General features: G+C 36.4%; 1 protein-coding gene across 1 annotated transcript in view; it reads left to right on the forward strand.

The window, feature by feature from the left end:
- The window catches only part of LOC150100135 (glutamate receptor 1-like), a 227,060-nt gene that overhangs the window by 104,835 nt on the left and 104,975 nt on the right, over positions 1-17,250 (forward strand). Inside the window, exon 9 of the mRNA XM_090402506.1 lies at positions 11,236-11,433. Coding sequence (XP_090258632.1) covers positions 11,236-11,433 — 198 coding nt within the window. The remainder of the gene's footprint in view (positions 1-11,235; positions 11,434-17,250) is intronic.

Consider the following 17,250-nt stretch of genomic DNA (forward strand, 5'->3'; position numbering starts at 1 on the left):
GTGAACTTTGAAGGTAGGTTAGCATTAATTCTTTATAGTCATTTATCATTCAGCAGTTGTAGTCATCTAGTAGATCTTTGCAAAAATATCATCCCAGACAGTCAAATTATGCCAAAGGTAAAAATGCACCGAACCAAGTGCTCTGCAATTGTAAAGAATATTCTAAGTGAGCATTTTGAAGAAGATCTAATTGCTGACATTGGAGATGAAAATTTCAGCTTGCTAATAGTTGAATTAAATGATATCACAGTGAATAATATTTTAGGAATTGCCATCATTTATTATAGCAAGAAATTCAACAAAATTATGCATACATTCCTGAGCATGGTGGTTTGAAAAGTGTGATGCTAGTGGTATTGTGGCCGCACTGAAAAAAAGAGCTCTTGACCAAGAAATTCGAGATTAAAAATCTCATTGCAATTGGTACAGACAATGCTAGTGTTATGGTTGGTGTCAATAATGCCATTTATGAACAACTGAAGGCATATATTCCCTCCTTAATTTTAATTAGATGTGTATGCCATTCATTACAACTGGCAATGTCTCACAGTTGTGCAGAATCTCTCCCAAGAAAATTAGAATTTTTAGTTGCCGAAACATATAACTGGCTTTCACATTCTTCTTCAAGACAAGCAGCATACAAAGAGCTGTATCAAACTATCAAAGAAAATGTTGCTCCTTTGAAAATTGTAAGCAACAAGGTGGGCTCTCCATTGTGCAGAATTCTCAGCCAATGGTTGGAATTAAAAACTCTTCGAAGTCGTGAGTGTGACTGAGAAATGTTACAAGCACAAATTTTGTGGGAGATGTACAATGATGAAAGGAATTTGTTGTACCTTTTATTTTTGTATCCTGTTCAAGTTCAGCAAGTTAACAAAATTTTCGAAATCTAACAGTGCGGATAAGACGAGATTATTTGAAGACCTTTTTCATTTGATTCGCTCTATTGCTAATATGTTAGTGTTATCATCATCCACAGTTGATCCTCTAGAGTCAGAAATTGATGACTATTTGGATCCCAATCGAAATCTTGGTTACAGATTTGAAAGAAAAATTTCGGAGTTGATGATACAAAAGAAAATAATGCAAAATGATGAGCAAAATCTTAGAAGTAGAGCAAGACAGTTTCTTCTTTGTCTCTTCAAACAGCTTAGGCAAAGGTTGCCTGAAAACTTGAATATTTTAAGAATGGTGTCTTCTTTTTCTATTAACAATACCATAATTATATAAAAGAACCTGTTACTCCCATCTTAGAAATAATGCTGAAAACAGAAAACATTTTGCGGCTGCTGAATACTATCCACTTAAATAAATGAACAAATATAGAAAACGCTGAACTGTTCTGGACTGAAGTACGAGAATACAAAGATGCATCCGGAATGAATCCATTTAAAAAAATTGCTCATTGTGCAATAAATTTATTAATACTGCCAAATTCTAATGCAGAAATTGAACAAATTTTTAGTTCCACGAATGTAGTTGAAACTAAATTAAGAAACCATGGAATTGCCAGTGCTGACAGCTATTCTGTCAGTCAAGTCAAGTATGGCCTCGGGCATAACAACAAGTGCTGTACAGACTATCATTTACCAGCATCTACACTGAGTAATATTGGAACAATGGCCACATATAATAAAGCTGAAAATATAAGTGAAAACATGGGTGAATTAAGTGCAGAAGACCACATGGAAGATGTATTTAGTCACTTATATATGCAAGTATCTCTTCAACTTGAATAAAATAAAAAAATTTATTCAAGGATGACATTGATTGGAGAAAATGGTGTAAAGATAGCTGATGCAGAATGTGTGGTGGAGATACTTAATGTGCTGTTCATAAAGATCTTTCAATCTAAAGTAGTTTTTGACCTCTGTAATGTCGAGTGTGAGGAAATATTGAGAAGATGTAATTTGCAGAGTCTGGTGGACAGGAGGAGGAGGGGAGATATGATAGAGATCAGGGGAGAACCAGAGGTCATCCCTGGAAACTGTATAAAGAGGGTGTGAGTAGGGGAGTAAGAGGCAGTTTTTTTTTTCATGCTGAGTTGTGAATGATTGGAATGCCTTGCCTGAGAATGTGGTGTCTGCAAAGAGTTTGAATGTGTTTAAAACACGGTATGATGAGCTGTGTGTGTGACAAAAGGACCTCTCAGATGAGTCTTTGACTCCATGAGGTCTTGGGGTGGTAATAATAATAATAATAATATAACTTAAAAGTATCAGCTACTACTTTTAAAATTTTATCTTCAAATTTTTATTTTTAACTCCTTTTTAGTTCTTTTTTTTATTTTTAAGATCTAGCTGTTTTATGTAATTTTCATTTGGCAACACCGATAAGTAGAATGCAGAATTGCTTTGATACCAAGAAGTCTTCTGGTTCTGATGGTATTCCTCCAATTGTGATTAAAACTTATGCTCCAGAATAAATGCCCATACCATATTTACTTCCCAATTTTTCATACTCATTTGGCATTTACCTTACAGCATGGAATAAAATATAATTAACCCATTCCAAAGAAAGGTTGGCTATCATCTTATCCTATTACACTCATTTCAATTCTGTTATGTTAACTCCTTCACCACCAAGTCCTCTAGTCAATCACTGACTGCGGTATGGATTCTACCACCCCTAGATGCACAGCAGATCTCCAACAATGCTACCCATTTTATATAATTATGGAAATTCTACAGGTTTTTCTCTCTCTTTATATATATATATATATATATTATACTGTATTTGCCGGCATATAAGATGCATTTTTTTTCTTTGGAAATAGATCTGAAAAACAGGGTGCATCTTATACGGCGATACTCAGTTTTTTAAATCCTAATCTTAACAATAACGATGGTCTAAAAATCCCAAGAATATGGAAGGCACATATTCTACACACATAACCTTTCTCCTTGAGAGTTAATTATAAATAGGACTATAGGTAATCCAGGATCTTAAATCTAATATATAACAATTCTCACGTTAAATTAAGACAACATTTTTGCTGTAATAAAACTATATAAGAAAAGTTTTCCCTGATGCTGTCTTAAATAGAATATAGCTTTGATGTAGCTATTTTATTTTATTTATTTTAATTTAATCTAATTCTCACTAAAGGTCAGGCCTGTAGAATAACTGTTGATCAAATCATTGTCTCTTTAGCATGCTGCGTGAAATGTAATATAGCTTGTCTCAGTATATATATGTATATACTCCAGATGATGATCTTAATATGAAGGTCGAAATCTTGGGAAATAAAAATTATTTCTAACACAGTTGTAGAGTCCATAATTTGTCTAAAATTAATGCTGATCCCCGTGTAACACTAAAGGAAAGAATGAAGAGAATTACCATTATTAGTCTGGTAGGAAAAAGAGCAATTTAAAAAGTGTAAGGTATTTAACAAGATATCTCTCAGAAACAGAAAGGTTTCAAACACTCATTCTAATAAAGTTTGTGTATTGTGGTGTTTAGGCTTATATGTTGATTATTAAGCATAGTGTTGTTTTAGGAAATTGACAGTGTAGACTAAATAATAACTAAAAATTTTATTAGTATTGTATAGGCACCATAATGGAGTTCTGAAGACTTATTGTGGGAGACCCAAACTATCCATACAATATCATATCATACCTCTCCTTGAATCCATTAACAGACAGTACTCACAACTGACTCTGGCAACCCATTTCACTCATTCACACTCTGCAAGAGAAAAACCTAGTCCTTACACCTCTACTAACTACACTTTTACTCATCTGGAAGATGAGTAAAAGTGTAGTTAGTAGATCTGGCCAAGGCACAAACAAAGTTTGCGCCTGAAGTATTTTCAGGTCTGGTTCCCACTGAAGAGACCTCGATAAAGATCGAAACCGGTCTGGGTAGTGACCCTTCCCATAATGCATAACATTATACATGTCTGCAATGATATGTCTTAGTATCCCATAATGCAAAACACAAGTGATGTGAAGTCTTAGCTTCCTTATACGAGTTGCCTCAGTTCTGAAAGTACTTAAGATGCAAGTTACACTTGAATAAAGGATTAAACCAAGTATATAATTTCTTGATATCTTAATTTAGGGTTCTTTTTTTGTCAGAAATAATGCAGAGCTGTGTTTTGTTGGCATTGAAGTTGATAATGTTATTCAACCCCCATGGATGAATGTTTTGAAGATTGGAATTTAAGGTGGTATAGAGGTTAGAGTTCTGGAAGTTGTGGTGATTTGTCCTTTGTAGGGTTTGTCAAACAATGTGCTGTCATCAGCAAAACTGTGTACTGGATTGGCAGTCAGCTAGAGTAGATCATTTACATATAGATGGAACTACAGCTTTAGTTGTATAGACAGAAGATAAGGAGCCATCCACCATCACTGGGAGCGAATGTCCAGCCAGAAAGCTGGCTACCCAATTGCAAAAATCAGGGTGCAGACTGAATGGTGGGAGTTTTCTTAAGAGACTTTTGTGCCAAACTTGGTCAGAAGCCTTGGAGATATCAAGAGCAACCACTTGATATTTGCCAAACCTTTCGCCCATCTCTGGACAAACAGTGTTTGTCCAGAGATGGGTGACGTAGGTTAGTAAGTTCCTTGTTGATTGACAGTGCTGGAATCCCTACTCTAGGCACAGACTTTTAGAACAATTGGAGGGATGCCATCAACACCAGGAGATTTTTGGGAATCTAGCTTGCTGGCCTGGCTGGCCGAGTGGGTAGCATATCCGCTTTCTAGCCAAAAGGCTGTGGGTTCGAATCCAGCTGTGGGCATGGATGTTTGTGATTGTCTGTGGAAATACTAGCGGTGGTGGTGGTCGGCGGTAGATGCCGTTGGTGTAATTGTGGTCAGTTGGTGGATTAAGTAGTAGAGACAGAGTTGTAGATGAGTCCTCCCTCGATGAGTCTTTGGACTCCCTGGAGGTGTCAGATAATAATAATAATAAAACTTTTCTGATCTCTTTCTGGCAAAAAGTCAAACACGATGTCGAGCATTTGGAATGGTTGGAGGAATGGTCAGGTTTACCTGACCAACTTCTATGCATTTCCTTGATCAGATTACAAAACCACTCATATGGATGTGAGTGGTTTTGTGTGTTGCCCTATGGGATGAATAGATCTGTGCTACATTGTGGTCTTGGACTGCCTAGAGGGCAGACAACATTCATAGCATGATGGGTCATTAGTGAGGAAGAGATCCAAGATGTTTGGGGGGGGAATGGTTGGGATTGTCTGGTAACTTGGTTAGCATGTGGACAATTTGTGAGAGATCAATTGTCATTGCAAAAGTCTCAGCCTCTACCTGCTTGATCTGTGAAATTGGAAGCAGGCAGCCAGCCAGCTGAGGAAGATGACTTCACTGTTTGGAGAGTTGGATTGAAGAAAATCAACATTTAAGGAAAGGTGATTGAAGAGTTCAGAGTGGTTGTTGGCATTAGGAGAGCAGTAGAGATAGCATATGAATTTGGTAGAATGAGATGGGGGTGATTTTTAGCCAAAGGTCAAAATTGGGAGATTCCAGATTGGATACTCTGGCATGATATATTGGAGCAAACATATGTGCCCACTTCTGAGTTGAAAGGAGTTAAAGAGTGTGTAGTTGGGAAAGCAGAGAGATGAGTAGTGTGTGTGGTGAGGTTGAGATTTGAGTTTCTGTCGGGGAAGAGTAGGTGAGCTTTTGCAGACTGAAGGCAGAAGCAAACATCATTAAGGTTAGAGCTGAGACATGTATGTTTGTAAAACTTATGTAGAAGGTTCTGTGAAGTTTGCTTTTGACCACATAAATCCCACACATTCTTTATGCAGTATTTAGGATCAGGTTTCCATACTGGTTATTTACGGTTTGATTTTCTCACTGGTAACCCTTCTTTGTAATCGACTGTCCATACTTTGTCTCCACTTTGACATTTTTTCTCTTCCAGCTCTTTTTATAATTGCTGCATTTTTTTGCACTATGCATAGATCAGATCTGGCTGAGCTTGTACATGTGATGCAGCCCTTCTGTCTTGCTGTTCACAGTCAATATGAACACCGATCTTATTGGGGTATCGCAGGTCTCTTATTAAGTGTGGGAAGTTCATTCCATCTCTCATTGTAATTGTAAGACCAAAGTAGTGACACCTAAAAATTTTCTTGGGATCAAAGTTGCATTATTTTGCTAGCCTGCAGATGTCATTTAGCATTATATCAGTTTCTGAATGGAAATTTAAGATGATGGTGTTGTACTTTTTATTTCTGCCTGGATTGTGTCTTAGCTGATGAAGCAATGAGATCGCAAAGCTTGCTGGCATTGTCTGTGGTAGACATGTTAGCTTTCGAGATGCTGATTGTGGATTGCTTCAAGCTTTTTTTTGATTGTGTCAGTTTTCTGGGAGAAGGTTTCGTCAGTCACGATAAGGCACTGTTCCAGGCTATCCATGTGCTTTCCAAGGTTTAGGAATTGAAGCACAGAGGACAGAAAAATGGCTAGCTGAGGTTGCTTAGGAGTTTGACTGTTGATTTTTCAACTTTGGCACAATTGGCATGAGTCCACTGGTGACAAAAATCACAAAGTAAACTCTTTATCTTTTCCATAATGTCTGGCTTGCAACTTCAGCATTTTAAAGCTTCAAGAGATATATCTGTAGTAATGAGACTCATAGCACTTTATCATCATTCTATTTTATTGCTGCCATCTTTGGAATGTTTTTGTCTGCTAATGGCTGATATTAAAGTATATAGGAAAACTTTTCTTTGAAATGCTTAGAGTACTTACAGCCCCTCGAGAACTGTTGCTATAATTTCTTTTGGGGTAGATGGTTAAGCAATCACTTTTAAAACTTTATAATAGCAGAGCACAATATTTAAGTAACACAATCTGAAATGCCACCTATCCACACTGAGTACTGAATATACTAAAAAATCCAATTAATCCTCTTTCCCACATCAGTCTGTCATATATGTCATAGCAGTAACTTTGCTAGGATGATATACCCTTGCATAGTGGTCATTCAGTAACTCAAATATTTTATCTGGGTCACCTCATCACCTTCAGCACTCATTTCATAGTCATTTCTCTTGCATTTTATTTGCTATGTAATGAAAGAACCCTTGGGATTTCCTTTGGCCTGCTCTTCTACTTCTCATAATCTAATTTTATCTTCGTTTCCATGCTGGTCACCTTTCTTGCCTGACCCTTGTACTGTTCATGATCTTGGTGGTCACCTTTTTGCCTTATATACCCTCCACAGCATTTTCTTTTTCTGCGTCATCATCATGAATCATGGGCTCACTGCCCGTTGATGTCTGATGCCTGTTTCACTATCTTCTTCCACCTTTCTTTGTCCAGTGCACAGTGTTGCAGTTTTTGTACACCCATTCCACAGTCTTTTATATCATCTATCCATTCTCTGTATGGTCTACCTCTTCTGTTTAAACCATCCAAAATACCAAACATAAATGTCTTTATCTTCCGGTCCTCACTCATTCTACAGATGTGTCCAAATAATTGCAGCTTCCGTTTTATAATCTTCTGCATTAGATTCTGTTTTGGTTGTATCTTCTGATAGAGCTCTTCACTGGTGATTTTCTGTACCCATCCTATTCTTAGAATCTTCCTATAACAAGTTCTTTCAAATGACAAAATTCTTTTTCTTGATTCCTTATTTATTACCCATGTTTCAGATCTGTACAGTACACCGCTGAAGATGCATGTTTCCAATACTCTTAGTTTTGTTTGCAGACTGATCACTTTACTTTTCCAGATGTTATCCATGGCCTTCAGATTTGTTCTTCCCTTTGCAATCCTGATCTTTATTTCTTTTTTACAGTCCAAGTCATATGTCAGTTTACTTCCCAAATATGTGAATTGTTCTACATTTTCTATATCAGTTCCATCCACTTGTATCTTTTGTTTCATGTTCTTCTCACCAAATACCATTGTCTTTGTTTTTTCAAAGTTCATAACAAGTTCAAATCTCTCTTCCCTTCCTCATTTAACAATTTCAGTGTTTTTTGTAGTTCTCTTTCGTCTTCTTCAATAATAACAATGTCATCTGCAAATCTCAGATTGTTAATTCTCATTCCATGTACAGATATTCCTTTGGCATCTTCTTTCATTTTATCCATTGCTCTTTCTAAATGTGTGATGAAAATGCTTGGTGATATTGGGTCTCCCTGTCTAGTACCTCTGTTTGTTTTAAACCATTTCCCCAAATCATCACCTATTCTAACTGCTACAACTGCATTCTGGTAAACATCTTTTAATATAGCTATTAGTTTTTTATCAATTCCATAGGATTCCAGAACTGCTAATGTCACTTTCTGGTCAATGCTGTCAAATGCTTTCTGAAAGTCAACAAAGCAAGTATACCCTATATACCCTCCACAGCATTTTCTTTTTCTGCAGCTTTTGCTTAATTATATTACTCATCTAATTCCTACCTGATTAACCTTTCTTACCTTAGGTATACAATTTAATACAATTGCTTCCTCTAGATGACGTTTTAACCATCTCCCATGCACTACTAACATGCTTCCCTTGCAGGATTTTATATGGCATAGCTTCAAGCTTCCTCCTGAGCTTATCATAATCACCTGCTTTTGTAGTTCCACATATACCACTTCTTGATAGAATATTCCTTATATTTTACAATCTCCCAGGTTAAGATTGCATGGTCATGTTCCCCAATCGGCAACAATATGGCTGCCACCATGGTTATGGATGGCTCTTCTGATCCTATGACCAAGTCAAATACTCTTGAACCCCAAGTCCCCCTCAACACATGCTGCTTCAAGTAATTATCTCTCAGTAGGTGTATAAATTCCATTTTTTTCCTTCCAATCTTTATCTTCATAGCTGAAAGCCATATAATAATCACTCAACCTGCACTCATACTAATTTGCTGATGCATGTTTTCCAGATCATCCGTGGAATCTCCTGGCCTATATCAGCAACTACCCTTATATTTTGTCTTATTGGCCTAGATCTCACACCAGATTGCTTCAAATGAACTGCCACCTTTTCACCTATCTCCTATTCTTTTTGGCTGCAATTCATCTGTATTATCAGCAGTACCCCCCCCCCCTCCCATCCTATCTTTTCTATCCTCCCTGAAAATACTTAACTCTTCACATTCTATCCCGGTACATCTACTGTTAGCCAAGTCTCACTAATGCCTATAACTTTTCGGGAGGTTGCACTAACCAATGCTAAAAACTCCCCCCTCTTGTTCTTGATACTTCAGGCATTAGTATATAGAAAATGTAGCATCCCTTTAAGTCTGAACTACCTTTACTCCCTGAATTGATTACTCTATTCAATATTTTTCAGACCTCTTGGTCATTATCACACTTTATGGCTATGGTTTTTTAAATTCTTAACACTGTTTTGTTATTTTGTATCAATTATAATAGCTTAGCTGAATTTTTATTTTTTTTTGGTTAAAGCACACAATAAAAGACCTCAGTAATACTGTTTACATGCATTGAGAATACTTGTAAGAACTAGACTGACTGACTAAATTATGAAAATGACTATTATATCTCCCCACCTGGCTATAAACAGACCTATGTTGATATAAACATTTTTCTTGCTTCAAATTGATGAAGGAATCATCATTCCCTGAATCAGCAGATTACTTCCAATGTAATCCCCCACACACACATATGAGAGGGGGGGTGAAAGGTTCTGATAAACACCTCAATTGAGGTTCTACCTCAATTTCTTCATGGTGATTATCACAGCTTTTCAGCACACACACATATATTATTATTATTATGTGACATCTCCAAGGAGTGTAAACACACATTGCAGGTGGGCACTCCATGTAACCCACCATCTATATTACATAATTCACTATCCACACACTGTTCCACTTTGTGTGTGTGATAACATTAACTTCTCAGAAAACATAGGCATGAGAGACTTTATAAGGCAGTGATTTCAAAGACTAGCAAATTGTTACCTGATTTTATTTTAGTTATTTATTCAGTTGATCCCATTTTGTGGATTTTACGAAGTAGTATAGTTATTATTATTATTGTATGGGCACCTCCACGGAGTCAAAGGACTCATTGCAGGCGACCCAAGCTATCCACACAGTCTATCATACCTCTCCTTGAACCCATTAACAGGCAAAACACCCACAATTAACTTCGGCAACCCATTCCATTCATTCACATCTCTCCAAGCAAAAAATCTAGTTCTCACACCCTTACTAACCATACCTTTATCCAAGGATGACCCCTTGATCTGGTCTCTCTCTCTAGCCAAGTGCTGAAACCTTTCCCCTACATGAATCATATAAAACCCTTTAAGTAACTTGAATGTTTCTATCACATCCTCTCTTTTTTGCCTGTCAACGAACTTCTGCAATCCACACACCTTCAGTCTATCTTCATAGGGCACATTCCACAAACCACACGCTATCTCAGTCACTCTCCTCCAAATCCTCTCCACCACTTTTTCATCCCCAAGAAACCTAGGAGACCAGACCTGACTGACCACAATAATCCAGATGTAGATGTTTTATTGATTTATTCCAGAGTACATTACTTTACATTTCTTCACATAAAACTGACTCATGGATTAGTTACCATTATTTTTGTTGCAGGACCACTACAAACAGATGAAGATAGTTTGATTTTTGTTTGTGCTTGTTTATGTGACTGTTTTCACATAATTGGCACAACATAGTTATTACACTTAATGGTTAGATTGAAACTGGGATTTATGTTGTAATTTTTCTTAGGGTGAAGGATATATATGTAGATTAGGGCTATTCCTTTTTTGTCAGAGAGAAATTAAGGTTTTGTTGAGTTTCCAGAATTTTTCTCTTTGTGATGTCTAAACAGTGATGTAGTAGTATAGTTCAATTATTGAACCACTGCAGAAAATTAATTTGTTGATTGGATAATTGTTTTTAAGGTTTTGTTGAGTTTCCAGAATTTTTCTCTTTGTGATGTCTAAACAGTGATGTAGTAGTATAATTCAATTATTTGACCACTGCAGAAAATTAATTTGTTGGGTGGATAATTGAAGGATGGTTGATTAGAGATATGCTCACATGGTACTATACAAGGTCAGTTGATACACCCATTTGAGAGACAGATAAATGAAAATTTAGTCATTTGAAAGTGAGATAATTGAGAGATCACTATATTACTCATCTTTCACTTATGCCTTATTTCTCTATTATTGCATTATAAACTATCTTTCTTTCTTTCTCACATGTAAACAAATATACATTGTATTGATTAGTATCTCTGTATTATTCTAGGCTGTGCCATATTTAATTGAGAAAAGAGGCAAATCTGGGAATGACAGGTTTGAGGGATATATCGTAGATCTTATTGAATCTCTCGCAGAGACCCTTCATTTCAAGTATGAAATTCATCTTGTTAAAGATGGAAAGTTTGGAAACAAGAGACTGGGAACTGAAAAATGGACAGGAATGATTGGAGAATTAATGGATAATGTAAATATACTTTTATAAATCTTTATATTTCATTTTTAGTGTATGAAACAAAGTATACAGATACTGATATATATAATAGCTTTTAAATGATTATTCATTAAATATAAAGTAAAAGAAATATTTTTAGGAATTTTGATATGCTAGTGTTTATTATTATTACTACTACTACTACCAGATACCTTCAGGGACTCATCAAGGGAGTCATTTAGGGACTCATCAAGATTCCATATCACCTATATCACCAACAATGAATGCAAGAATTTGCTGCCTTACAAATTCTTGCATTCATTCATTCACACTACCTGCACATACTAGCTTGAAAGCAAGCCATTCTAATTGTGCACTGCTCTATGAGAAAAATCTAGCTGTGCTCTCTTTCTTGACTGTATTCATTCTCAAATTCTTTGGATTCTCTCTCTCTCTCTTCCTCCACTCTCCATAAAATACCATATATCGGTATGCTATATGATCCTTTAAGAAGTTTGCATGTATTTATTACATCACTCCCTCTTTCTCCTGTCTACTAGCATCTGCAATCCACAAATTCTCTATGAATCCTCATTATCTACATTCCATAGTCTGAATGTCATCTTTAATGCTCTCCTTTGTATCCTCTCCACTGTATCTACACCATCTCAGAAACCAGGTGACCACATCTATGCACAATCGTTCAGATGAGATTATATGACTTTGTAGAGGCAAAATGATTTCCTTATTCCTAAATGTGTTCATTTCAGAATTGCAATTTTCCTCTGAATTGTATTTGCATTCTTTGCTTTATGGTCTTTCTCAAGTACTTCATCTTTGTCACATTAATTACCTTTCCCATCTTTGCATCGGAAGCAAATAACTTATATCTCCTGTCAAATCCTTTCTAATGGGGTACACTACTGATCACCTTAAATCTTGTAGACTCATTTCCCATACACCACTTTTTGATATTCAGTCAGTCAGCCATCCTCTTATCCAAGCTGAGAGTTTATTATCTGATCACATATTCCTCCAATTTATGCAACAGCCTTCCATTCTTTGTGTCAAAAACCGTAGAAAAGTCCAAAAGTATCACGGTGTTATCCATTTCTCTTGTCTTGTCAGTAATGACAGATTACTGTAACATCACAGTAATCTGTCATTTTCTTCTGGTACAGCACAATTTGCATTATGCTGTACCATAAGTTGGTTGATATGCTAGAGTCGGTTAATTGAAGGGAAGATGTTTTGAAGGTTCAAATAAATGGTAGATCACTGTATTATAAAATATGAACAAGTTGCTCAAACAGAACCTTTCCTTACTTTTGCTGTTCTTTGCAAAAGTATTGATTTACTATCAACCCATTTCTGTATTCAAGATCTTTCTGACTTTTCCAAAATCTTCATCACTACTCCAAAGATACTGATAGGTTGATAATTAGTCGCATCAATCTTAGCACTCTCGTACAATGGAATCTTCCCTGTTCTGAGACTCAAATCATATAGTCTGGTCAAAGGCAAGCCAGTTCGGTTAGAGAGGCCTAGCATTTAGAGGCATATATACTAATTGGTATTGAACGTAAAGCGTATGATATTTTTAGGAAGGAGAGAGGAGAGGAGAGTGGATGATTTGAGTCCATTTAGGGTAGAAATTCATGAGAATAATAATAAAGCCCCACTTAGTAGTGAGTTTGAAGCTATCTGGTATGAAGTGGAGGCTAATAGGATAAAACTAAACCACAGGTTTGGTGGTTGAGTTTCTGGGAATGAATTAACGCATTGCCAAATAAACTTAATGGATACTAAATGATTAATCATCACAGGGTGACTTTAATTATTTGAACAGTGATTGGGTAGCAGTGAAATCACATGAGAAGAATGAAACCAAATTTATTCAGCTGTTGTGAGACAACCTCCTTAAGAAGCATGTGATAGAAGGAATTTGAGGTCAAAGAATATTAGATCTAATTATAGTCTCTGAGAAGGTTTCAGTAAAAGATGTGACTGTTCTTTCTCTGGTTGGTGACAGTGATCTGGGAAGTGGCTAACTCTATGGATATTTCATTCAGAAAAGGATATCTGAAATTACGATCAAATGAGGAGAATAATAGGTTCAATCCAGGGCATCAATTGACAGATGGGAAGAATATTGGCACTGGATGGAAAGTATTTAAAAAATACATGAATGATGTAATATTGGAATGTGTCCCTAGAGTTTGAAAAATAAATAGTGGGAGTGAAATGGATGTGTTATCTTATTACCTAAGAAATTCTTAAGAAAAAATGATGTGAAAAGAATACTATACATAAAGATGATGTCAGCTATGAAAATTATAAGGCACAGGTTACAAGCATTACAAGTATTGTACAGCAAGCTAAGTATGAGTATGAAGCAACACTGTCTCTGTAAGCTAAAGACAACCCAAAAGAACTCTGTCCTTATGTTGCAAATGAAAAAAAAAAAAAATGATTGTGAAAGAATAACTCCTAAATTTGGATGGTATGTAGGTAGAAGATGCATAAGAGATTGTTCAACTAATAAGTATCCATTTTGCTAAAAGCTATTAACCTAGTGAATGCAACACTGAGCTCAACACTACCTGTGCTCTGGATGAAATTCAGGTGTATCAGGAAGAGGTACTGGAGCTGTACATAAACTGAATAAGAATTCAGCGATAGGGACTGGTGGGATATCAGCAAGGATGCTAAAAGAGTATTCAGCTAAACTGGCTGTAAAATTAGAGTCTCAGCACAGATAAGATTCCACAGGAGTAGAAATAATGTATGATAATTCCATTGCACAACGTTAGTGACAAGACTGATGTATCTAGCTATTGATTAATCAGTATCTCTGGAATGATGATGAAAATTTTGGAAAAGTTGTTAAGAGTTTGCATGGGTTATCAAGGAATGTATACTTCACAATGAACAATATAGGTTTACTAAAGAAATTTCATGTTTGAGTAACTTACATTTATAACAACATTTTGATTGAATTAGACAAGGGGAATATATACACCATGATAACTTTAGGCTTATAAAAATGATGACATAGAAGATAGTTAAGTATTTACAATTTAAATAAAAAAATTCAATGAATAAGAAAAAATGGAAAAAAGCGTTTATTTAGGATGAAAAGATATCAACTATTTTGATGAAAAGATATTGAAAAGAAGTAGATAAATATAACCCAAGGGGAAAGAAAGAGAGAAAAAGGAAGAGCAGCTGAAAGATTATGAAGCCAAAACAAGCAAATGCCTAATCTTTGATGGAAAGAAGTAGTAGTTGAGCTTCTATGAAATTGAAAAGCTTTGTGCTTTCTTTTCACTATGTCAGTTGGAGTATTGATGCAAGAAGAAGGATACTTGAAAATCTGTTACCTCTTCAAATGTGGGGGGTCATTTAGCCTAATATTTCCTTCTTTTTTGTTTTTTTAGGATGTTAGTTTCCTGCTACTGACTGCAAACTCAGTTAGTGTTGCATTATTATGATTATCTGATCTCCATGGAGTCAGAGACTCAACATGGGTGATACACAGAATCACGCACAGAGCTCATCCAACCACGACTTAAACAGATTCGGTGTGTCTACATTCACAGTACACTCAATGCATTCCACTCACTAACCAATTTCCATATAAAGAACCTTTTCCTCACTCCCCTGCTCACACCCTACCTTTTCCTCACTCCCCTGTTCTACCCCCCCCTCGTTCTATCAAAAATCTCTTCCGTGTTAACTTGATAGCCACTCCTGACTAGCTTATGTGTCTCAGCATATCTTCCCTCCTCTTCATATTCACGAGGCTTTGCAGTTTACATTCTCTCAAGCTGTCCTTGAACTCCACATTCCAATGACCACTGATCCTTTTCACCATGAAAACCCAGTGACCAAATCTGTGCAAAATAATCCATGTGAGGCCTGATCAAGACCTTATACAATGGCATCATAACCTCTTTATTTCTGCATGCCAGGGTCCTCTGTATCATTGCCAGAGGACCCTGGCTCCTAGATCTCTCATCTCCTCTTCCATCTTTAGTGTCCCCACCCTACTTTGCATCCCGTTGTTGCTTACCAAATTTCAAAACCTTACACTTTGCAACATTGAACTGACAGTTTCACTTACCTGTCCATTCAGACAATCTCTTCAAGTCATCTTGTAAGGCCATAACATCTGCATTGTGATCTGCATTTATTTCATACATTGTGATCTCCAGTTTTTCATCATCTGCAAACAGCTGCATATCACCAGTTAAACCCATCCCAATATCATTAATATACAAATAGAACAATGATGGTCCCAAACCGACCCCTGTGGCACACCACTGGTGACCTTTCTCTTTCAGGATACTGCATCCCCGTACACAACTTTCTGATGACTGTCTGACAGCCAGTCGCTCATCCAACTCAGAAGTCTGTTATCCAACCTATCCATTTCAATTTCTTTAATAGCATGTCATGTGGCAGTCTATCAAAAGCTTTTGCAAAATCTAAGTATACCACTGCATATTCATCTTCCTTGTCTAAGACATTTGTCACCTTGTTAAAGTACATAAGTAAGTTAGGAAAACATGATCTCATTTTAACAAACCCATTCTGATAACACAGAGAATACCAGCAATTCATTTCTGTATCCTACTTACCAATTTCTCTCCCTAGTACCTTCACTACAACTCCAGATATACAGATTGTCCTATATTTGTAGCCGTAGTCTTATCATCACCTTTATGCGGTGGAACAATTTTAACTTCTTTCCACTCCCTTGGAACTTGTGCTGTTATAAGACTCATTAAACAGACAATCCAATACTACTGCCAATTCCCTGGAACATTCCCTTAAGACGTGTGGTGATATGTCATCAAACCCTATCACCTTCTTGACATCAAAATTATTTATTTGCTCAAATACCTCCTGCTTACTCACAATTAAGCCATTCTCTCCTATGTCTTCCACACTTAAATTTCTCATCATTTCACCCTGATGAGGATGAAACACCCGTATAAATTGATCACTGATTACCTCAACAATGTCTTCTGCAGCAGTTACCATTCCATCATTTTCATCCATTAACATCATCTTACCATAATCATTCTTCCTTCTACTTGCCAAATATCTAAAAAATCTCAAGGGTTTTTCTTCATTTGATTTGCTAATTTCTGCTCATACTGCATTTTTGTTTTCCTTAATGAGTCACTCTCCTGGCTTGTTCTTTATACTCTTCATGTGACTGATTATTACCATTATTCATCTTGTACTTCCTCCAAACTACTTTCTTTTCCAGATTTCATGTTTAAGTCCCTCATTCATCCATTTTACATCTACCTTATTCAGCCTTTTGGCCTTCATAATACATTCACACATTGATGCTATTATGTATTTCTTTGTTAGTTCCCAAGCTACATTTATTTCCTTACCCCCTCAACTCCTCATTCCATGCTTTATCTCCAAGCTGTCTCCTAAGCTTGCCATAATCACTAGCCTTGTACTTCCACATATATCCTTTCCTCGCAGAAATGTGCATTTGTCTGGCCACAGCCCAGATGATCACTCTCACCAACTAGAGGAAAGCGTAAAAACTCCACTCGCAATTACATCCTCTGATGAAATCATCAGATCTAGAACTCTCGATCCTCGTGTGCCCTCCTTTGCATGCTGCCTGAGAGAGTTATCTCTCAAGAACTCGAGAAATTCATTTTCCCTTATTCCCAAATGCTATCTCTTCATTCCAATCTATACCACCATAATTAAAATCATCCATAATAATTACCCTTTCTTTGTTCACTAATCCAAGTTGTTTATACATTTCTTCATCACCACCCTCCACATCCTCAGGCCTATAACAACATCCAA

The sequence above is a fragment of the Typopeltis vanoorti genome, chromosome 13, assembly GCF_054136105.1.
Source record: "Typopeltis vanoorti isolate ZY-2024b chromosome 13, IOZ_Tvanoo_1.0, whole genome shotgun sequence".
Taxonomy (NCBI): Eukaryota; Metazoa; Arthropoda; class Arachnida; order Uropygi; family Thelyphonidae; genus Typopeltis; species Typopeltis vanoorti.